The following is a 23,708-nucleotide window of genomic DNA, read 5'->3' as shown; positions in this document are numbered from 1 at the left end:
GAAACACAAGTTAGCGGTGGTTACACGATTGGTTAGCTCTAAGCTTTACCCGGGCAACCGGCACGACTGGGTCATATTTACAAAAGCTGCACATTTTTGTTTTGTTTTTTCCCATCTTGTATATACTTAAATATTTGTTCTTACATTCTTATATTTTTATTCTTATATTTTGTTATTATAATTATAATTATTTCATGTATATGATGTATGTATATTTGTGTGCTGCGTCACCGGTAATTTCCCATTTTTTTGGGATCAATAAATATCTATCTATCTATCTATCTATCTACCCGGCTCTCAAAGGAGGCCAAAGTGGGACGCTCCCTTATAGTTGGGGGCAGTGTGTTCCATGATGCACTGCCTTTAATAGATAGTGCATTATGGCTGAAGGAGGTTTTTCTGAAAGTAACCTCACAATCCCCGTTTACAACGGCTCTTGTGATCCTAGTGTGTCTATATTTAATAAACTCCGGCAGATTGCAAAATGAGATTTGTGACTGACAAAAATTGCATAAACTGCAAGATAATTTCTATAGTTGCCAGCTCTTTACAACTTTTTGCTTTTAAAACAGTGGCATTTATTTGGATGCCACCATGTGAAAAACAAAGTAATGAATCATGAATGCAAGCTACCACTGTTCATTGTTTGGGAATTAAACCCTGTTATTAGATAAATTATTGCTTTAGTTTTTTCCACATTAGATTTATAGCTGTTTGTTTTTATTTTTTGAATGCCCACTATAAAACAATGTAAGTGTAGCACTACACTGGCACTAATAAGAAATGGGTTGTTTATTTAGCAGTTATATTTAGAAGTTATTGTGGAAAACAAACATGCTGTTTTTCAGGTTCAGAGGAATATTATGATCCTTCCCAAATAATGACTCCTGTTGTATTTCCAGAAGTGATCAGTCTAAAATAGTCTGAGCATCAACTTCAACCATTTGCAATTGTTGCGGTTCTGATTTGACATTTACATTGTGGGAATTAACCATTACATTACAATTCCACATTTACATTATGGGAATTAAACAAACACCAAATTCCTGTGAATCAATAAGTCGCTGTTCAATATCCTGCTATAGAGAATATGCGGCTAACACTTTTTTGCTTTAGGGGTTTAACCCTAAATTAAGACTATCAAGAATATCCCTTTAAACCACCAGGCTGTTCTGACATCATTTATAACTCTATAACAAGGAGTCAAGCATAATTATATTTTCTTTTCTGCTCCATTAGTTGGTAATTACAACATTTAACCCTTTTTTAATTAAAAGCTTAATGCACTATTTTCCATATCACTGCAACCGCCATTAAAGGAGGGTTTGCCCTGCCGAAAATATTATTTTGAAAGATTAAATCCTATCATTGGAATTGTTTTAAGCCTCTGCTCAGAGAATGTCATCAGTAATAGTTTAGTGGAGGATCTTAGTATCCTCTGAGTTCTTTCACACCTTCACCTTGATTTGGCATAATACCTTTGCTGAAGCAAGTGTTTGATAGCTTGCTCAGTCCCCTCTTCTGCTCCCATGGCTGTAAATGACAGCAGTTAAAAGATCATTAGGGCTGCTGGCTAGCCATTAAATGATGGATAGCTACCACAGCTAGGTTCCCAAGTGTGTGTGTGTGTGTGTGTGTGTGTGTGTGTGTGTGTGTGTGTGTGTGCGTGAGTGCGTTAGTTGTGCGTGCGTGCGTGCGTGTGTTTGTGAAGGTGTGAAGAAGAGAGTACAGTATATGTGTTCGTTAATGGTAATGTGTGTAATGTTGACAGAGACCATATGCATGGCCATCTGTGCTCAAGTGTCCATATTCATCAACTAGGAACTCATTAGCAGCATTTACAGTGGTCTCGTTATCCACTAGATTTAAGCTTTATGCTAAAAAGTAATTTCTATTTTCATATTGTGTGCACCTACAACTTTCTCGACAACTCAATTCTTCTCCTCTCATGTCCTTTTACTTTTATCTCCCATACTTCCTCCTTCGTCCCTCATATCCTCTCCTCAGTTAGCTTACATAATCATCTTATCTTCATGTCATGTGTTTACTGTCAAGCATCTTTATTTCATTGGGGTTTATGTGTGTGGGCACTCACAGTATTTGCTTGTCCTCTCTGTTAATGTTCATGTGCATCCATCCAGGCATGGCTGTGTACTGTATGTGTGTGTGAAATCCTTTCTGTTGTCTATTTTAAGTGTGAAGCTACTTCGGGGAGAGGATACTGTACCTGCTGTAAAATCCTTAAATACATGTATTCAGGGGGAAGTACAGTGAAAGGGCACAATGACTTCTGCCAAAGAGGGTGTCATATTGGCCCAGTGGGCTAAGACACAGTCAGTGTTGTAAGAAACAATTAGGTTACATTTAGTCTTTGGATTTTCTTTTATGTTGCCTATGCATTGTGTAGCAGTAAATGTGTTACAAGTATTTTATTTTATTTATCGTGTTTATGAATTGGGAATGAGTTTTGATTCATGGGAAATATTGATTTTCCCTGATTATCACACTACTCATCATTAGGTGTTTCTGAGAGAAATATTGAAATCACAATTAACTAATAATTGGTTTGCTTTAATTACTTACAACATTAAATTAGCTTCATCTGTATGTGTTTGATTGAAATGATCATTCCAAAGAACTCTGGACGTAGTTCTCAGATCTCAATGGAAGAGTTACATAAGTGAAATCCCATCTGACCTTATAGCTACAGTATAAAGATAAATGCCTTAAAATAAAATGTTATTAGTTAATGAATTATAAATTAGTGAGGGTACGAATAAAGCATAAGCTCAGAATATGAATCGGAAAATGTCCTGACATCTCTGTATGCTTTGTATACTAACCCAGCAAACACACAACTTTCTAAAGATACATCATATTAAAATATACATTGTGAATCCTGCAGTGTAAGGATCCATCTCTCTGTCTGACAGTAAGTGGAGATGTAGTGAGAGGCTGTGAGGTGATAGTAATGAGAATCAAAGAGTATAGATTCTTTGCCATTCACATGCTAACAAGTTCTTTCTCTCATAGACAAGACACAGCTGGTCTTCCTTTCTACATTACCCCATATTTGTTACTTGCATACTGTTTCTGTGTGTAATAGCACTGCACTGCAACTTTTGAGATATGAAATGGAAGTATATGTGTCATTAGTGCAATCTCAGAAACAGAATCGGTCTTTTGCAAACAAGAATATTTTATAGTTTCAAAATATATTTTCAGAAATTGAGCAGCTTTCCTCAAAATATACAGTATTTATGCAATTTGTATAATCAGGCTTTATAGCAAAGCTCAATATAGAATATTATACCATGCTTTTAAGACTGTAGTGTGTTGCTTATTTTGAGTTCAACTGTGCATGCCAGCAGACAGTGGGATCATCAGTCACAGTGAGAAACAGTTTGATTGAGTGTCAGGGAATAAGAGTGTTATTTGATGCTCTCACCATCACCTTGTCTCTTCCTGGATCCCCCTAGACTAGACACATTATCCACCGCAGGATCTGGGGGAACAGCCTCTTACATGCTGCTATGATTCCGAATTCTGGCTCTGCATGAGACAGAATTGTTGAGACAGTCAATCTGTCCATCTGGCGATATAAAAACATTATATTTTTGTGATTATGTGACAGTTTCTCTAGAGCAACCAGTAAAATTAAAATAACAAATGGCATACTGTAACAGGCGTTTTGCCAGGAAATTTACTATGCACATTCATGCTTCCCTGAGAAGCCTTGAATGAGCTTTTTCCACATTGGACACTTCATGTGTCCAAAATAGCAATCATACACACAAATTATAATGATTTAATGGGCAGTTGTTCCAGTTTATTTGATGGCAAATGAACCCTTTTTGATTTCAAGGACCCCATGTCTTTTTACCCACTGCCACCCATCATGACAGATTAGTGGAGATTTTGTGGCTTACTTCTGGCCAAAGCTACAGAAATTAACATCCAGTCCAATAAACATGTGACCTATGGGTTTCACTCGCAGGCCTTTAGACTTGATTTGTGTACGTAATTAGCAGAAACTGACGACATAGTATCCTACAGAAACCATCCCTAATCAATCCCTGCTATGTACCAACAGCATGCAGGGAAGGATCATCATTTCTGTCAGTCCAATCACTGAATTGTAGTTTATTTCAGGAGGCAACGATGGGAAGCAAAGGGAAAGATAGGATTGAGAAGGATGATAGATTGACTCATTCACACTTCGACACGCTCTATATAGCCTGTCCATGATTCTAAAGACATATTGTACACACACTGTGTACGTAAGATGTGACCATGAAGTCATGAGGAGAACTATTGACATTTTGACTCATGTGCCTTCTACTAATGAGCGAAAGTGTTAGAAGGTTTACAGTGTTGATAGATAACTCCCACTGTACAGTTGCACAGGCTGATATATAGTAAATACACCCTATTATGTAAGAAGCAACAAACACCTAAATGCCATTTCTACATTTTCCTACTTCCATTTTTCTCGCTTGAAAATCTGTTAAAACCATATTTAAATTTAAAAAATCTGCATTCATGAAAAAAACTATATCTGCGGTCTTTTTGTCTATTCCTGAAACATATGCTCTGAGATGATGAATGGCTCTGTCAACAGCATTCTAACAGCAACAGAGTGAGACAGACTAGTCAGTTCATACGCTCACACATCATTAACTGAAGTAATGTTTCTCTCTCTTCTTCATGTTCTCTTTGTATCTCTTTGTGTTTCTTCTCAGCCAAATGACACCGATGTAAGTATGCACAAGTTCTCTTTTCCTCATTTTTCAAAACATCATTTAACATCTTCAGCGCCTGCATGAGCTCTGTGAAGTCAGTTTCACATTTCAGTTAAAAATATTACACACACAGTCATAGACTTGCAGAAATTAAACTTGCACTAGCAAGCAAACAAGACACTCAGAAGCCCATCACAAGTAGACACATCACACTGAAATTAACACCTTCTCACCAAATGTTGCACGCTTTTTCACACACACACGCACACACACTTGCACATGCACTTGTCGACATTGACACATGTTCAAGACTAACACTTCCACAGAAAAGACAGACAGACCATGTTCAATCATTTCCTCACATACTCAAACTTGCCACACACTACTCATAATGACACATATAATACTTCCTATCATTTTAATGCTTTTACATTACAAACATTTTCTTTTCTCCCTTTCTGTCCTGCAGTGCTCTGATACGGATGGAGTTTGTCCTCTTCGGTGTGACAGCTTTGTGAGTATATCTTGCTTTCTATCTGATATGAAATAATCATGAATAATCAAGCTAGCAGGAATGGACTTAACTATATTATGTCTTGGTATTCAAGCCCCAAAAAGGAAAAAAAAGTTTGATCTTGTCCTGCTAATTAGAGCCATTAAGAAATATATTTTATATATATTTATAACTTTAATTTTGAGTCACTCCTAACTTGAATTACATGAATTATTTAGCTTGTTGTTATCTTTGTCAGTGATGTTTGACACAGATCTTCCCTCACAAGTCTCTTTCTCATCTTAGGATATTGCGTGCTACGTGATTGACAATAATGGCTTTGTCCTAATTTCTAAACAGCAAAGTGATGTGAGTTCACACACACACACCCACACCCACACACACACACACACACGCACACACACACACACACACACACACACACACACACACACACACAATGATAAAGTGTGCTTAGCTCACACCCCGAATGTCCCTCACCTTCCGCTCACTGCGTGTTGCCTTTTTCAAACTCTGTTCGCTTAGGGAATAACAACAGACTTAAAGCTAGCAGGCTACACGCTGAAGATGGCAAGTTTTGAAGGTCTTCAGCCTTTTCCCACAGTAACTATCAAAAATAAGTTTAAGCATTAAAATGAGTCAGTGCCCATGAATCACATCTGTATATGTAGCACAATACTACAGAAGCTTCATTTATGCAACACAACAAAACGTAAGCAAAGCAGCAATGTGCGCTGTAACTTTACTGTAGCAGTGATAGTTTATCACAGATTTTTGCACTCTTGTCTCTTTTTATTCAGTTTTTAAAATAAAGTTCTAGAGCAGAAAGCAGCACCCAATTGATCTGATGAAAATCTTTACGTGTGATGTGTCATAGATTGTATAAAGTAGTTTCATTAATTTCAGCAGCTAAAAGTTCATAATACATTCACAACAGACATAACTATTGTATTATTGATTAAAGCAATAATCCTCCTACATTATGCCCATATGTGTTTTTAAGGTTTGAGTGAAATTACATTTAAGGTATAGCTTGACATTTGGGGAAATATGCTTATTCACTTTCTTGTTGAGAGATTTCCACTACCATTACACTTCACGGTTTGTACCTGTAGTGATAGTACGCAGATTTGTTACCTTTGGCCAGGCTAGCTCTTTCCCGCCGTTTCCAGTCTTTATGCTAAGCTGCTGGCTGTAGATTTATATTTCACGTGCATACATCAAAAAGAAACATAATCATTTATGATGGGATACATTGCTTTAAACCAATACACAACACAGTTGGATGAATAATTGATCATACAGTTCACAATGAGGTGAAAGTAGAAGGATGGGGGTTTATATTCCTTCTGTCAGTTTTTCATGATATGAATAAGTTCAGCCGCACAGACGGTTTCACTCTGTTTTTTTTCCCTTTCTCTTTTCTAATAGGCGGCAAGATTCTTTGGCGAGGTTGACGGATCTGTAATGACAACGCTAATCCGAATGGGCATGTTTAAAAGGTAATGTCTGGTAGTCATTGCCCGACTAGTTGGCGGTATAGTTGTGTCTGATTACTTCTCTGTCTTGACAGTCTCTCTGTTAGCAAAGGACAGGGGGTTAACTTCGTCCTGACAGGGCCTGCAAAAGCTTTTATTTTATTTTTTTTATTTTTTTTTAAAATCTGTTTATTGATCCCCAATGGGGAAATTATAATTTTACACTCTGTGTCCACACTTTGTTAGTAATCACACACAGTCTTGCTCAAGCATCTTAAACTTTATGTAAACTTCTCTAAAGCAATTATGCAAGAAGCTGCACTGCCCCAACATTGCACTGTTAAGTGCCATATCATGCCTCCTGCTGTCTCCTGCTCATGACACCATGCATTTAAATGTGGCTCATGAATTTGATTACATGTCATCCTCATGCTGTGTCACACCAAAGAAGTGGTTGCTGTTGAGGCTTGTCTTATCCAAGAGGGTGGTTTGCAAATGTTTTCTGTTTTGGTTTTTATACACCTAAGCCATGCATTATGCATGTGAAACCCACTGCGTGGAAGGCATGATTTACTGTCATTAAAAAAACTCAAAAGCGTTGTTTTAATTGCTATATAATGGTATAGTCTCTGCCCTGTGTTGTTCTCTCTATGTGCCAAGGTTAGCTAATTCATCATTCTTTGTGTATGCAGTATTCCTTATGCTCCCCTTTAAGCTTCTGTGACTGCTCTAGATTTTCTCTCCTGTTACTTTTTTCCCCATCTTTTATGTTTGAAATCTTTGAGTGATGTGCTATTTTTATACAGCTAAAAGATTTTGTCATGTTTCCTTTCACACGGACTATTACATAACTGGTTTTGAGCATGCATGAAGCTCAGTGGCTGTGCACTATTTGCGCTTATACTGTATGTTCATGAATCTGCAAATTTGTGTGTTTATGTGTTCTTGTACCTCGACCTTCAAAAGGACCATACATACACATATTGTAAAAACACAAGAAAAAGTCAAAACACTTTGAAAACCCTCGGTTTAAAAATGAAGGTAATTCTATCACTGGGATGATTTGCTCTCAGGTTTCATTCTTTTCTAGTTTGGGATCAGGGTTTCTACAAAGGTTAGGCTCAGCTGTACAACATTGTGTGTAATAGTCTGCAGGGGGGTTAGGGTCAAGGAATCGATGTAAGCCAGTGAAATACTGCCTGAGGAGCAACACCATGTGCTTTTGTGTGTGTGTTTCCTCAGGGTGTCCTTGTTCGACTACCAGGCCATGTGTAAGATGAACTCGCACTCTGTCAGCAGCGCCCGTCCACTTCTCAGTGTATGTACAGTGCACTCACTCTGTATGCAATATAATTACCTTAATGGTCTAATCAAATATCCAATAACTATAATCTGTTTATCTCTTCAGCCGTTCTATGGTTTGGCTTCAGCCCTCAAGTGGTTCCTCTCCAACTTTCTACTGTAAGTGTTGCTAGGGGCAACCGGAATGTCAGTATATCCGAACGATGTTTGCTATAAGAACAAAAGATTGTGTAAAAGCAGTAGAAGGTTTTTATTCTTGGCTAAGCATGTTTTATTTTTTTACCCCATAAAAAAACAAATAGTAAAAATGGCAATTTGCTAGTTAAAGGGAAGTTATGTGCTGGACTTAAAAACATTTTTGTTTTTTTATTGTAGAGATTTGGTAAGGCTTATCCAGTCATCCAAAAACAGCCACCAATTATTGGTGAATCATTTTAAGACCCATTTTCTCATATTCCCATGACATAACTTTGGGTCCTTGCCCTGTTTTTGAAAGCTGATTGCAATCTGCTTGCAATCTGCTTTGGTCTATAATGATTGCCTTCTAATTGACTCCCTCTCTATGTCCACTCTCCTCTTCTCTCTTCTCCACAAGGTTTCTCCTGGAGTTTAATATCTGTGGCTTCTGGCACACGGAGCATTTTGCTGATGGTGAGCTCTACAAGAAAAAATGGCTATGAATAGTTTCAAACTTCACAAAAGTGGCTCTCTTTTAACCTATTCATATTGTATGACACACGTGGATGTTGTGTCTCCATGAGTGTCTACCGTAGATTATGTGCAACCTTAATCACCAGTCTAGAAGTCATTATGGAATAACAACATCACGTCTCTGATCCACTTGCCACTCATCTGTCTCTGTCTTTCCATTGATCACGCATTCACCTTCCTCATTACTCCTCCTGTCAATCATCCACTCTTCCTCCTACTCCTACATCATCTCATCATCATCATCATCCCTCCATTTAGCCAAGCCATATTTCAGCTCGTGTGAGTATCTGTTCTAAAGTGTTAGGAACATTAGGGTTCTGTAAAACTACATTTTTGCATTTATGTGGTGTCTCTGATTACGTGAGTGACTTTCAGTTGGAACAGGTGCCACTGGCAAGTTTTACAAAACAAGACCTACATTAAAACTAATGTAATTCTGAAGAAGTCAGGCAAAAAACACAGCTCACAACCAGACATCAAAATTTTAACATTCCATTATGGCACTTCTTTCTGGTTTCAAACCCATAATTTTACCTGTACACAGAAACCAAATTCATTTTTGTTTGGAATTCACAGGGTGCTAGAGTACCTTTGGTCATGGTAGAAAAAGAAATACATGGCTAAAGTGTGAGGCATTTAAATAGCACCACACCCAGCATTCTCCTGTCACAGACTCGAACCCTGTCAGACATCAAGAAAAAGTCACACATACTCTTTCATACACACACTTATTGTAATTCCCACCTTGAAACATAACCCATATCTATTTCTCGATTAGCCTCAGCTCATAAGAAAAGAGGGGACGTCCTGCAGCCGTGTGACACAGAGTACCCCAGCTTCGTCTACGAGCCATCAGTCAAAGAGTCCAACAGCGTTATTAAGTGTGGACGCTGCCAGAAGTAAGCACACACTCATGCACCCTTATTCACACACAAATCTGTGCACAGTCCCCTCTAAGCCCTCACCGTCGTATTAAATTGTCCTTCCATCCAATCCATTTTTGGCTTTGCTCTGCTCTGCATGTGTGTGTGTGTGTGTGTGTGTGTGAGTGTGTGTGTGTGTGTGTGTGTGTGTGTGTGTGTGTGTGTGTGTGTTTGCGTGCATGTGAGTGTTCGTAGGTTGAGTGTGAACGCCCTCATGAGGCCAAAAGAGATATACAGCAGCACAAATACTGCTTACAGAACCACTGTTGGACAAGATTATCAGATTTCAAAATGGTTATTACCCATTACGACTAACCCATGCAGTCAAGTAATTCTGCAAACATATTTTTTGCTTAGGACTGCCCCTTTAAATTATTATATGAAACATTATTTGGAGTTTTTTATAAGTTTTTTGATCAGTGTAACAGTCATTGTGGGAATTGTATCTGCCCTGGCACAGCGGCCCCTACTTTAGAAAGTGTTTATGTCATAGAATACACGAGAAGTTTTTTTTTTCTGTGCTTATGTTTATGTGCACATTTTTACCCATTTTATATTCGATGTGTTTGTGTGTGTTTCAGGATGTTTGTGGTGCAACAGATACCTGAGAGCAACCTGTTGATGTTGGTGGTGCAGGCGGACTGTGACTGCTCCAGACAGTACCCTCCCCTCACTATGGAACCCAAAGAAGTGAAATATATCCTTTGATTTTTTTATATTAATGGATGCCGGTTTATCTCGAGAGATGATTGCACCTTAACACACATACTACATTAGATGTTGTTTGCTTTTCATACATTCATTCATTAGGCTGCTCTTGTTGACTTTCTCCAAAAATAAACTAATTTGTATTGCAGTCCCTCTTGCTCTGGAGAGGGTGTAGACAGACGATAATATGTTACAAAAAGTTAGATTTTATTTTCATCATTTACACTTTCAAAATAACAGAAAACAAAAAAATGGCATCTGCAAAAGTTTGGGCACCCTGCAGAGTTAATACCTTGATTTTTCCATCTTTTCTTGTCTTCTTTATGCACATTAATACAAATTTTTACCTGGGGTGACCAAACTTTTGAGCACCACTGTAAATGACAAATCAAAAGAAACCTTTGCTGCTCCTGTTATTGCTCCTTGACCCTGCTGTACATAATGCCTCGGTGAAGTGTGACAGGATGAGGTCTCAGAAGATTCGCCGACGCCCTGAGTCCTGCCATGCCTACCACCCCCAGGTCAGCTTTTTATTGGTCCACCCCATTCCTTTTTTCATATCCTCTTCTCATTGTCTTACTGGGCTGGTTCTAAGCACTAAATTGTATTTTCTAATTGGGAGTGTGCATTATTGTAATCAATCCTAGCTTCTATATCTCCTATCATGTTAAGCTTGATTGCACTGAATTTCAATCAAAAAGCAAGAACACAAATTTAAATCACTTTCTGCTTTGTCCCTGTAGGAGAACGCCAATGACTGTGGAGGAGCTTCTATTATGTCTCTCTCTGCCTCTCTCTTCTTCACCTGCCTCTCCTTCATGGCACTTGTCTCCTGGTGATGGACAACTTTAGTGTTTTGCCCATTCTCATATAAAGGAGGAGATTGGAATGAATCAAGAGATGTATTTGGACACTGGACACCTCAAGTGGATTTTTAAAAAAACTAATTCTGCACATTTTGTTAATGACAACCACAAACCCAGTCTCTACTGACCGCCCATTCATGTGGTTTTTGAGCATTTGTTACTCCTGCAAATTATTACACCTGAACTGAAACCTGCAAAGAAGGCAAGTGAATGGGCTGTTGTTGCCATGGATACTTTTCCATTAGTTGCTTTATCATACACCATTTTGCATCTCAAAATTAAAAGGGACTAAAGAGATGCAGGTGGAGGGGGGGGTTCAAATCCCCACTGAACTCAATATTTTAGACACACATGCATATTGTATATGCAGCTGCAAGCATGCACACCTCAAATCATTCTGAATGCTTCATCTATCAACTATCATATGTGCTTTTTTAAACATTGAATGAGATAAGGGAGAGAAGGGCTACAGCAATAAATGGTAAACATTGTTATGTAACAGTGTTGCTGCTGAAAGTCGTGTTGTACAAGGGTGTTTGCAATATGAGTTTCTCTCAATCTCCTGCAAATCTCAAAGGGTGATGGGTGATGCCAAGAAAGTACTTGCAGTGGGACCTGATAAAAATGTAATAAAGATAATCAAAAACCAGAATGAGAAGCCCTATCTTCTGTATCTTGTTTTTGTGAGTTTTTACTGGGAAAAAATCATAAAAATATTTATTTATGTGACATATCTTTTTAAAAATGTCTGCCTTTCTCTGTGTCTTTCTGTGTGTTTGTACATACTGTATGTACTCATGTTTGGCTGGACATCACTGTGGAAATCAGAACTCTAACGGGATGTAGATGTACAATCAAAATGGATAACACAATGATGGATTCAAACTGTGTTTAGATAAGTTGTCATCAATGTATTGGTAAAATACAATTGCATGGTTTCAAAGCAAATCTAATAAAAAGAAAAGAAAAATGAATACCCATAAAAGATGCAGTTGTACCAAAACAAATGTTTCTGTTATTCTTTTTTATGGCGGTGACTATGCATTTGTTGGACTGTGGTTTTTGGATACTTCACTTGCATCGGTTCTCAAGGTCTTGCAACTGCTAGTTATTACTTGGCCCTTGGCATGATTAATAACAATTTTATAAATTCATGATTAAAAGCAAATATAAAATGGGAACATGATTGTCATATGGAAGAAACTGTTTGGAAATGTCATATATGTAATTGCAATATAAATTAACAGTGTAAATCTAATGGCATAGGGTATTTTTGTATTTCATTGTGTTTCATATCAAATCTGCCATCTTGAACTTCAGCATTTCAATGTATTTTGGGCTGTGAGTGTCCCTGTAGCTTTTTTTATGGTATTTCTGAATCCTCTCACAAAGCATGTTTTTCAGTTGAGCTTACTCTGATGACAAAATAGCCTGAGAATTTACCTATTTGTGTAATAGACTCAGTTATATGTTGTGTGTGAGTGTGCATCATCACAGTATGTTGTGTCTTGTTGACATTATGAGTAATTGTATTCATATGTCTCATTTTTGTTTGTAATTTACACAATATTATGTATGTTGTATGGTTGACATGTGTCCCAATTGTATGTTGACTGACTGATGTCATGATTTGAACAAAGTAAATTAAATTATCCATATGTTTTTTGTATTGTATTTAGTACTGTATAAAGCAAATACTAACAATAATACCAGGTGAAAACACAGAATTAGTCAAAGAATTTTACAACTACTCAAAGAGACTTTAATCATAAATGTATCACAAACCTAAGAAAAATTACTTTTAAATGTTACGTTTAAATCATGTAAAACTTCACTGTCATGCATAAATATATTATAAACCTGTATTGACATTGTATTGAAGCTGAACAAAAGTGTCAATGTGAGCTTGTATCCACATGAGTTTTCATATTGCACCAGAAACAGAAATAATCAAAAGGTTTAAAATAATCTCTGCAACTACAAAATGTCATGAGACACCGTTGAGACACATTTAATTTAAATGCCCAGTCAGCAGCAGCATCCAGTATAGTATGTAAAATTCAAAATTTTAAATAATAGGTCAAGCGTAATCTTTTATGCCTACATTTTGATGAAATGAGTCAAAAATGGTGACCTATTTACTCAGTCATAGCCAAGGCCTACTTTCTACCATAAAATTGCGAGGAAGTCCAAAATTGTTTGGTAATCTCGTTTCCAGGCAAAGAATTACGACTTGACTTGCTCAAGAAAAAAATGACTTGACTTGGAACTTGACTTGCCCGAACTAAGGACTCGAGTTACTTGACATAACCTGTCCCTAAGGAAAAGTGGCGTTGGATATTTTTGAGACCGACCAGTTTTTATCGTGTTTATATCATATGGTCTAAAGCAGGTGTTGTTATTAGTGAAGTGGACCAGCAGGGGCGCTAGTTGTCCCTCTCTGTCTCATTGTTTGTGACTCAGTTAGTCAGTGTTGCTCTGCACCGCCGGGCGGAGAGAGCGACGGGAAAGAGGGAAATGGCGGACGGTGTAGATCACATCGACATTTACGCCGACGTAGAGGAGGAATTCAACCAGGTATCACATATGTATTCACCTCAGTTTGACTAACAGTGTTATTTCCTGTATATATGTGTAACCATGTGTTGTTAGTATGGTCGGGGTATAGTGTTCTGCTGGGTAAACGATTTCCCTCGCATAGAGGCCCCCTTTCACCATGCTGCAAGCCTGCATCCTCAGCTACAACTATCGCCTCGAAATGTTTCATTGGTGATGTTATCGACATTTATCACGACGTATGCCGCGCGTAGTAGGCCTAATAAATATGTAATGTGCAAAGATAGATTATTTATTTGGATGAATGCTAAAGCAACCACTTTCATTGTTCACAGTTTCAGGCCTTGACATGGCCGCCAAACAAACGTAGTTACTTTAGCTACATAAGCTAACTAGCAATAGCTGTTTCACAAAACCCGTGTAAGTTGCTTTTTAAGTATTGTGTTTTTAGTTCATACAAGCAAACTAGATTGAAACGTAGTTAATTATGGTTAGTCCTGAAACGTCGTGTATTAATTATGAAATTTTATCAGATTAGTTTTTGACGGATATTTGTTACGTTAGCATTTAACTATGTGTCCGCTGGGTAAAAGTTTTCTTTCTCCATACACGCCCCTTTTCAGTAACGTAATGTTACAACCGAATATGAGATGCAAATCATTTGTTGTTGTTTTTTTAACCATTTAGAGACAACTTCAGAGACAATCTCCACCAACATCTTCCTCCCTTAGGTTAGGTTATGTTTACCCATTGTACACACTAAAGGTGCACAAGCTGCTCATGCTAGAGTTACGTAAGTCGCACAGCGTGTCATTTCCTTTTAAATTACCTTTTAAGTGGGGTTCTATGAGGTACTTATCCATCGTCAGTTTGGAAAGCAAGCAGTACTACAGACATGGAAGCTTAAGTAGTGTACGTATTGTAGACTGGGCCAGTAAGGGCAGCTGCAACCTTAAAATTGCTTGCCTAAAAAAAATTGATATTGTATGAGTGTTTTGTACTACAAACATTTTCACAGATTCACCTAGCCTCCAGGCAGCCCTCTCCAATGGTGAACTAAAGCAGTTATAGCCATCTATCTTCAAAGCAATCAGCCATTCTTTGACAACAACTAATTTTACCTCGCAGAACAGGGGAGTTGCGGGTCTACCATTGCCTTGATCAGGTAGTTTTGTGGCGTAGTCTGCCTAACCCCAAAATTTCCAAAGTTTGTCTGCGGTGTGCAATCGCAACCACTCGAAGCAATGCTTGTAATTCTACCAGACACGATGCAGCGCTGCCCTGAATTGGCTATCTGCTCTGCTGAAACTATGCGCTAGGTGTACAGGCATTGCACAGGCTAGGCGGGAAGTGAAACAGCTACAGCATCCAGGCAGTTTTCAAAATAAACGCCCTGTGCAGACTCCTGATTGTATATCACATCACTACACTATATAAACAACTAAAAACACACTCAACCACAAATCTTTTATCCATGCTGTTCATAACTTGACTAAATGGAAGTTTTTCCAATTTACTACGTAACTACGTACACTACTTACTTTTATGGTAGAATCACAAATATCCAAGACAATTTACCAAATCAACTAAATCTGCAAACATAACGTTCTGTTTCTGAACGCTCCCAGTGTAGTACGATGCACGGTGCAGCCAGCTTATGCTATCCTTGCATTGCGAGACCTATCTCATTGGCGCTGGAGTAGCCACACAGCTTATCTGTTTAGGAATAGGGAAAATTCTCTGGCTTGTTTGTGTTTCTTCAAACCATTCACAACTGCTCTGACCGGAGCGCAGCAATGTTGCCCTTGCAAAATAGATAGCGAGAGAGGAGAGACATGTCAGCCTTTATCCCAGCACTCAACATCCATTAAACCAGACTAGTAACATCCTTAATCCTGACATGACCTTCTCAATGAGTACATGTCTCCATGTGACACTACATGTCCCAATTTATGATTGGGAACGTCAAACACTGAAATAAAATAACACAATCGCTGTGATTCCTCTTATACCCTGTTCTACCTGCATTCAGTTAACATCAGCTGCATTGTTCTTTGCATTGTTTTTATATCAGGTTGATTTTATCTTAATAATTTAAGTAAGCTAATTTCCCTCTTTTCACCTTTGCCTACCCGCATGTGAAAACAAAGTGCTTTTGTCATGTCACGTCTGAACAATAAGTAAGCGGAAGTGAGGCATTGTGAGGTCTTTAGATCACAGAGATAACTTTACGTACCGAGTAATGTTAGTATAGTGGGAATCACATGCAACGGCTGGGAATCGGAAGAAGGGTGTGAAATACTTTTAACATGACACATCCTCAGCCACCGAGCCAAAAGGCTTATGTTATCATTAGTTGGCTTGTTTGTGTTTGCTACACTGGAAATTATTGTGAAAGTTACACATACATTTGTCAACCAGTTTATTTTCGCATGTCTGCCAACTGGGCCTGCACGATTAATCATTATAAAATCGCGATCTTGATTCATTTTTTTTATTATTTACTTTGGTTGTTTAATTTCATGATGTGACTGCATCACAAACGCAGCTGCGTTCTTTCTTCAGTTTTAAACCCAGACTGTATAAAATAGGTTTTAAAGCGCTGCAATGCTCTCTTCTCTTCATTGAAACCTCTGTTTACAGGCTTGTGGTGATGCGCAATGTGCTATAGATGCCAAAAGAAATGTTTGGCTAAAATTGTTGAGTAAATGTCCTTAGTTTTCGTCTTTGTCCTTGTCTTTCATAGAGCAATTAACGTTATATCTTTCTGACCATGACATTTCCCGTAGGCGTGTATAGTTTCCGACTGGGAACCCAAAAATTCTGTCCATGTAAAGTTAAACACAACATAGTCCATGGTGGTACAGAAGAGTGCTATTTGAATATGACTGTCGGATAAAAGCAAGTGCCTTGCACTGTAAGGTGGTAAAATGTAGACCTTTAATTACAGTAAAACATCCAACGAATTAGAATGTTGCCTACATTTGAGAAACAAACTCAAGGAGGCTACTTAGCTTACCGTAACAATGTAAAGGCCCGGTAGCTGGTTGCTAAATACGCATGAACACTAAAAGCGGGAGGGAACGTGGGTGCACATGTGAATTAATACTGGGATGTCTACACAACTGTGTGTCGATTGACTTTGTTTTGTCATGGTCAAAAAAACCGTGGCAGAGAATCGTGATATCAATTCTAAGCAAAAAAAAATCGTGATTCATATTTTCCCCCGTTTGTGCAGGCATACTGACAACATATAACAATACCATATTTTTATATCTATTTCATTAGGACAATGCACATTAATCAATATTTCTGTAAATGCGCCAGTGTTAATTGGGCTCATTTTCAACTGTAGTCCTAGTTACCTAGTATGCATGTCTTTATGGTGGGAAGAAAAAACGTTAATTCCTTCATGTCAAGTAAAAATACAAAATTCTGGTGGCAGGTAACCAGGGTTCAAGCTTAAGGACCTCTCGTCATCCCAGGGCCGACAAAAACTTACTACACATTTTGTTTAGCAAGCACAGTTCTTAGAAAACCTCCTTACAACATAAATACTCTTGTGCACACATGCACATAGCTGGACATGTGTTTCAGATGCCGGTTACCGCAAGTATCGACTGTCAGAGTGACGTTACATCAAGTAGCTAAACAATTTGCAGAAAAGCCAGACCCTGACCCGCTAGCTCGGACCTCACTGAAGCTGCAACAAGGTTTTAAAACCTATACCGCTTGCTAGCAATCTTTATTGTTAATGCTATCAGTTAGCTAATGTTAGTTGGTTTCTTGCTGCTCCGCCAGTCTGCAGAGCAACATGGTCACCGGGAGAGCCCAGTACAGTTTGACTCTGCAAACGGACATACCATTAGCGCTATACAGGAGCGTTCAGATCCAGTAGTGGCTGTGGATGAAAGAATGGCTGGCTGCTGAAAATGAGACATTTTGGCGCTTGTGATATTTCAGTACCGCTGGCTAAAACCTCTTTTGAGGGTGCAAAAACTTTACATGCAGGAAAAACCATGGTGAATAAAAATAAATTGCTTTTTTTCTTGAATTGTTTCTTCCACATTAGACAAATCATCAGATTTTCCTGTCCTACCAATTACTGCCAAAATCAAATCAAATGAGTAAACTAAACACAAATTATACCCCTGCCATGTGTTTATGTATTGATAAATCAAACATTATTGGGGGATTCTAAGCATTTTGGTTCTGAATTGCATTGCACAACTGTCTCAGATTTACTCGGAGGTATAATCAGTGTTGTGAAACTGCTCGTAATGCGTCACACGTGTTTGACTGAACTTTTACTGTCAATCTCAACAGGAAGCTGACTACCCTGTCCACGAACAGATTGACCTGTATGATGATGTAATATCCCCATCAGCCAACAATGGTGATGCTCCAGAAGACCGCGACTACCTGGACACACTGCCTACACCAGGTGGCTCAGAGGGAGGGAAGAGTTCCCAGCCAAATGTGGTGTACACATACACAGGCAAAAGGATTGCCCTGTACATAGGAAACCTCACATGGGTGGGTATCAGAATTCTGTTCATGCTAGGCTATGTGGAGGAAAATATTGAATAAACTCCATTTTTAAGAGCATAAATAAAATATTAAGTCATCAAAGACCTGTGAACAAGGTTGTGCCATTCTTGTGCCATGCCAAATTAAGACCCATGCTTTATATGCAAGTTGTGAAACATTACATAATTATCAAATATAAATAAATTACACTGATGGTGCTGTCTTCTCTTTTGCAGTGGACGACAGACGAGGACCTGACAGAAGCTATTCGGTCAGTAGGCATCACAGATGTGCTGGAGATCAAATTCTTTGAAAACCGAGCCAATGGCCAGTCAAAAGGGTGAGATCTTTATTTTCTATGTGTGACATCATTGAACTAAGTTGCAGCCTGCTTGGATAATTCTTGGTACATGTTGAGAATATGGAAAATGGACATAACGACAGGGCTTAGAGCATTCCGGCACAAGATATGACTTTTATTTATTTATATATATATACACAGTCCCTGATAAAAGTCTTGTCGCTTGTGTACAAATTGACCTGAAGTGCCGCTGAAATATATTTCTAATCAAGATTTATTTACAAGAAATGGCTCATTTTAATCCCAACAGCTTCTGTAATAATTCAGTGCAAAAAGAAACTGTCAAAAAGTATTCTAATATTCACAGCTTGGTAAAGCCCATTGAGTCAATTTTTGCAAAGACATAAGTGTTGTCGCCTTGTATATGAGCTTCACCTGTGACTAATAATGGATCAAAGGTCTCAGGTGTGTATAAAAACAACCCCAGTACACTAGACCTTCACATCAACTGCAACAAGACCTCTGCAAACATGCCTAAGATTCACCTGAACTAAGTTTTGATTATCAAGAGGCTGAAGACCAGATCCACTGCTGATGTGGCAGACACCTTCAATGTGTCTCAGCGTCAGTACAAAGGATTAAAAAAACATTTGAAGACACTGGAGATGTTTTTGACAAGCCCAGGTCAGGCAGACCCCGCAAGACAACTGCTCGAGAGGACCGTTTGTTGGCTCGAAAATCCAAGGCCAGCCCATTTCCACTGCAGCAGAGCTCCACCAGACCTGGCCCCTGAAGTCCCTGTGTCACCAGAACGGTTTGTCGGATTCGTGCTAAATGGCCTCCATGGTCGAATCAGTGCCCAGAACCAGCACTAAACAAAAGACAATTGAAAACCCGTGGCATTTGCCAAGGCCCACAGCCTGCTAAAAGGGTGGACGCGGAGAAGTGGAAGAAAGTGGATTTTTCAGATGAATCTTCTGTTGAATTACACACAGTTGCCGCAAATATTGCAGGGAGCCTACTGGAGCCGCCGGCCAGTCACCAGACATGACATCATTGGCATATGTGGGTAGGATGAAAGAGGAAGCATGGAAGACAAACCAAAGAATATTGATGAACTCTGGGAGGCATGCAAGACTACTTTCCTAGCTATTCCTGATGACTCATCAATACATTGTATGAATCCTTGCCAAACCGCATGGATGCGTCCTTCAAGCTCATGGAAGTCATTCAAGATATTAAATTTGAATCTCACAGCACCACTATTTAATTTGCTGACATATTTTAGTATTTGTAGTACATTTGTTCAATTATGTATAGGCGCAAAACTTTGTCTTGCCAAAATTTGACCTTTCTGTCTTGTTTAAATAATAAATCTTTTTTAGTGAAACTAATTTATTCAGTGCATTGAACATCATTTGGGAGGGTTTTAGCTTTTCATATGAGCTATTTCTTACACCAATTGATTAATTAAAAGTCAGGTTATAGCAGGTGTTTCTACAAAATAGAAAGCGACAAGACGTGTGAGCGTGTGTGTGTGTGTGTGTGCGCACAAGTGTCTGAAATTAAGTCAGTCTCGAATTTTGAATAAAAAAAAAATAATTTTCAATGCTGCCACACCACCATGTTGGTCCGGTTGGCATGTCAGGTGAAAGAACGTGTTGAAATGCTGCAGGTCAACCTCCTAACTTAGCTACAGACCGACAAGCATTAGCATGACCACTGCATATGCAGGAGACCCATCGACAAAACTTGATCCCCCACTCTTCTTTCACTGAAGTTGCCAATGTGGAAGTATTTTGGATTTCCAGTGAGTTATATTGACAATATTTGCATTGTTAACAAAAAGCTAAATGTGCTTTTACCATATTCTTTGTGTTTACCATTGCACGTTGGCCAAACAGCTTGCGGAGTTTTCATTTTTGTTTATAGCTTAATCCCGACAAAACCACACAGTTGAATTTCAGCCTGCCTGCACGTTTTGTAGCCTAAACAGAGCAACTTATATTAGATAGAAACAAGTTAGTGGACTGCTCTCTGCTCTGTCTTCTAAGCTGGCTTGAAGGTGTTTTAAGCCCCCAACCAAGCCTTCAACGCAGCGCTGCAACAGTTGTCTTCAAGGCACCTAACCATTGCTTAATCATAGTGCCTTTCAGGCAAAACCGCTGTGCTGCAAAGCGTCTTCCCTTAGCATTGTCGGCAAATGTTTTTTTTCCTTTTTACTTTGATGACAAATTGTCACGTTTCCAATTGACTGAAAATATACATAGTAAGTTGTTACATTATGTTGTTAATGTTTTAAATTTGACAATGTAGTGTGGTACATCGCAAACAAAGTTTAGCTATTATTTTGCATAAAAGTCTATTCTAAAAATGGCATAGCAACTTGTGCTTTAAAAAACACATATATATATATATATATTTATTTATTTTCATACACATTTTTTTTTTGTGATTGCGTATATCCTCTGCATAATCTTGCAGGTTTGCACTCGTGTGTGTGGCCTCGGAGGCATCGTCCAGGAAGTTAATGGAGCTGCTGTCAAAGAGGGAGCTTCATGGTCAGAATCCCATTGTCACGCCGTGCAACAAACAATCCCTCAGCCAGTTTGAGATGCAGTCACGTAAAAGTAAGTAGGATAAATGCACGCTTGGCATCACTATATTTTAAAATGCACTCAGCAAAAGTTAACCATGCTGGTTTAACACTAGAACCGCCAGAGCCGACATCATTGAACGTTTTGATTCAAAGATGAAAATTATTCCGTCACTGTTATTGCCATGTTTCCTTTCTGTCCTGACTTTTCATAAATACCTATTCAGCACTTGCCCATATTGTCATAGTAAAAGACTTAACGTTTAGAAAATCAAACAGATGTTTTTTTGGTGGCATTTTTCAACAAACACCCCCATTCAGCCGCCAGGAGCAACGCCGATTAGCGTTGGTACTCTCCTCCACCCTCTCCCCCAGCAGCCAAATGGACGTATTTATATGACGGCCATACAGCGTATTGAGACAATGAATGAAACATAGAAACTCATTTAAATGCCATTATTCACTCACATGCCCTTACAATTACATTAAGGTACCTAGGCCCACCGTATTAATCATTTTGAATGTAAAAAAATATAATAAATAAAAGCAAAACAAATCCATCAATCTATAAAATTTGTCTCAACGCAGTGGTCCTGTGTGTGCACTATACGCTATAATAAAATCAGGAATGATATTTATGTGATTTATTTGAACAAAACACTAATGTTTCTAAATTGTATTATTTTATAGGTTGGTGTGGAAGTGCGCGATCAGATGGCAAGTTGTGTGTTGACTGTTGAACTGAAAGACACTGCACACAGACACACACGTTAGACATTTAAACAAAATGTGATAGTGTAAACATTTGTACCTTGGTTATATTTAGCATCAAGTTTACTTGCCTAAAAAATGCTGAAATTATTTAGTGTTTTAGCAATTGGTTCATGCCCTTTATGTTTTATGCTGCAAGTTATAAAATGCTTACAATTTAGAACAGCATCAGTTCAAGCTGTTAGACCAACTGTTTTGTATGAGGGCTGCCGGTGTCCTTCTGCTATAGAAATTAAGGCAGCGCTATAGAGATGGAGAGGGATGCAGCCTGAGGGACGATGTGCCCATCAGCCAGAAAAAAAGAATATAGATGGTCTTTAGGCTCATTCAGACCAGAAAAAGTGATCCATTGACACTTGCATGGCCTATTTCTGTGATGTCCCGTTATTTAACTACCCAATATAGCCCAAATAGACTACATATTTTAAAATTGTTTTCCGTCAAATCGTTTATAAATCTCGAGATTTCCAACCGCACTTGAAGGCAGTTTCATTTCACTGAGAATGTTAGAGGAAAAAAAACACCAAAGGGACTGTTTGTTGTTACAGGAAACGGTCAGCTGTTACCCAAACTCCTGGGCAGTTAAGTGCTTGTGTTTAGTTTTTGACCCCAGAGATATTATAAAACTTTTGTGGCAGCGATAAAGGCAGTTATGTTTACTGAATGGGATTCTTATCGCCTCAAAATGGACTGCAAAGTTTGATTGCAGGTTACATGAGTGGCCACAGCAGGGTGGTTAGTGGGGGTAAGCTTCGGAAAGAGAGACAGAGAAACAAAGTGTCTCCCCTGTGCTTTCTGAACTCGGTTGGAAAGCTGTAACAGGAAAAATTAAAGCTCCTTGATTTCATGTTGTTAATGGAAAAGGAGAACCTGGAAATGAATAGAGAGAAATGCGACTTTACCAAGCCAAGCAGACCAATTACAGTTGTTTTGATGCGTGTAGCCACAACTTGCAGTTACGTTTCTGGCGAGGTACACATCAGGCTACGGCTTATGGTCCCAATGTACGCAACTTATATGTACCCATGCATGGGCTCCATGTAGATTTAATGCAGAACCATAAATCAAGCTTTAGGTGTCGGTTCTGGCGGTTATAGTACCCCTAAAGTGTCTGGCGGCGCTGGTGTTAAAGAGGTCATGTATATGATAGATATTTGCAAATGCTCTGGCACATCAGTTAGTCTCCTGAAAATGCACTTGCACTGCAGCAAAACATTAGATACATGGACATATATCTGACATACTGTCACATACACTTACAGTATTACATGTATTTTCTTCAGTTATTGAACCAGTCTTGTTTTAAATCTGCACACAATGAACACACTTATTATTTATTGCATATTAATTTAAAAACTGAGATACTGTTGTCTCTTCATTTCACAGGTACCCAGTCAGGCCAGATGTCTGGGGAAGGTAAAGCTGGTCCCCCTGGCGCTGGCCTCCGTGGGGGTTTCCCCATGGGTCGAGGCAGAGGCAGGTTCCCTGGACCACCTGGCCCCGGTGGAGACCGATTCCCTGGTCCTGTTGGGCCTGGAGGACCGCCACCACATTTCCCTGGTTAGTTTAACAAGTCTTTGTCATTATGGTAGGGACAAATCCTCTCTCAGTTCACTAAGTTAAAAGATTATATATAAAAAAAAAAAAAACTGAAATCAGATGGGGATTTGATTTGACTATATATATATATATATATATATATATATATAT

General features: G+C 38.7%; 2 protein-coding genes and 1 long non-coding RNA gene across 13 annotated transcripts in view; 2 read left to right on the top strand and 1 right to left on the bottom strand.

The window, feature by feature from the left end:
- cacna2d4a (calcium channel, voltage-dependent, alpha 2/delta subunit 4a) overlaps positions 1–12,902 on the top strand; it is an 82,414-nt gene extending 69,512 nt beyond the window's left edge. For 4 of the 5 annotated variants that reach the window (XM_032504780.1, XM_032504781.1, XM_032504779.1 and 1 more), the window contains 12 exons: positions 4,743–4,757; positions 5,212–5,256; positions 5,542–5,604; positions 6,688–6,758; positions 7,977–8,052; positions 8,143–8,195; positions 8,632–8,687; positions 9,006–9,026; positions 9,526–9,646; positions 10,252–10,367; positions 10,817–10,899; positions 11,122–12,902. In XM_032504780.1, the coding sequence (XP_032360671.1) occupies positions 4,743–4,757; positions 5,212–5,256; positions 5,542–5,604; positions 6,688–6,758; positions 7,977–8,052; positions 8,143–8,195; positions 8,632–8,687; positions 9,006–9,026; positions 9,526–9,646; positions 10,252–10,367; positions 10,817–10,899; positions 11,122–11,217 (816 nt within the window). In that variant the 3' untranslated portion in view covers positions 11,218–12,902. The remainder of the gene's footprint in view (positions 1–4,742; positions 4,758–5,211; positions 5,257–5,541; positions 5,605–6,687; positions 6,759–7,976; positions 8,053–8,142; positions 8,196–8,631; positions 8,688–9,005; positions 9,027–9,525; positions 9,647–10,251; positions 10,368–10,816; positions 10,900–11,121) is intronic. The other variant, XM_032504783.1, reaches the window with a different exon arrangement.
- Positions 533–5,839, bottom strand: LOC116672866 (uncharacterized). The gene is made up of 3 exons (XR_004327663.1): positions 5,748–5,839; positions 4,671–4,680; positions 533–543 (listed from the first exon to the last, which is right to left on the bottom strand). It is a non-coding gene; the product is annotated as an uncharacterized LOC116672866 (long non-coding RNA).
- Positions 12,903–13,577: 675 nt separating the features above from the next.
- Positions 13,578–23,708, top strand: part of cpsf6 (cleavage and polyadenylation specific factor 6) — a 23,193-nt gene continuing 13,062 nt past the window's right edge. For 4 of the 7 annotated variants that reach the window (XM_032504803.1, XM_032504802.1, XM_032504799.1 and 1 more), the window contains exons 1-6: positions 13,578–13,821; positions 18,127–18,336; positions 18,567–18,670; positions 21,116–21,261; positions 21,918–21,944; positions 23,385–23,558. In XM_032504803.1, coding sequence (XP_032360694.1) covers positions 13,762–13,821; positions 18,127–18,336; positions 18,567–18,670; positions 21,116–21,261; positions 21,918–21,944; positions 23,385–23,558 — 721 coding nt within the window. In that variant the 5' untranslated portion in view covers positions 13,578–13,761. The remainder of the gene's footprint in view (positions 13,822–18,126; positions 18,337–18,566; positions 18,671–21,115; positions 21,262–21,917; positions 21,945–23,384; positions 23,559–23,708) is intronic. The other 3 variants (XM_032504805.1, XM_032504804.1, XM_032504800.1) reach the window with 1 other exon arrangement.

This window comes from Etheostoma spectabile, chromosome 23 (assembly GCF_008692095.1).
Source record: "Etheostoma spectabile isolate EspeVRDwgs_2016 chromosome 23, UIUC_Espe_1.0, whole genome shotgun sequence".
In the NCBI taxonomy this organism is placed as follows: Eukaryota; Metazoa; Chordata; class Actinopteri; order Perciformes; family Percidae; genus Etheostoma; species Etheostoma spectabile.
Note: the sequence above shows the minus strand (reverse complement) of the source record. Positions and strands in the feature narration are given on the sequence as shown.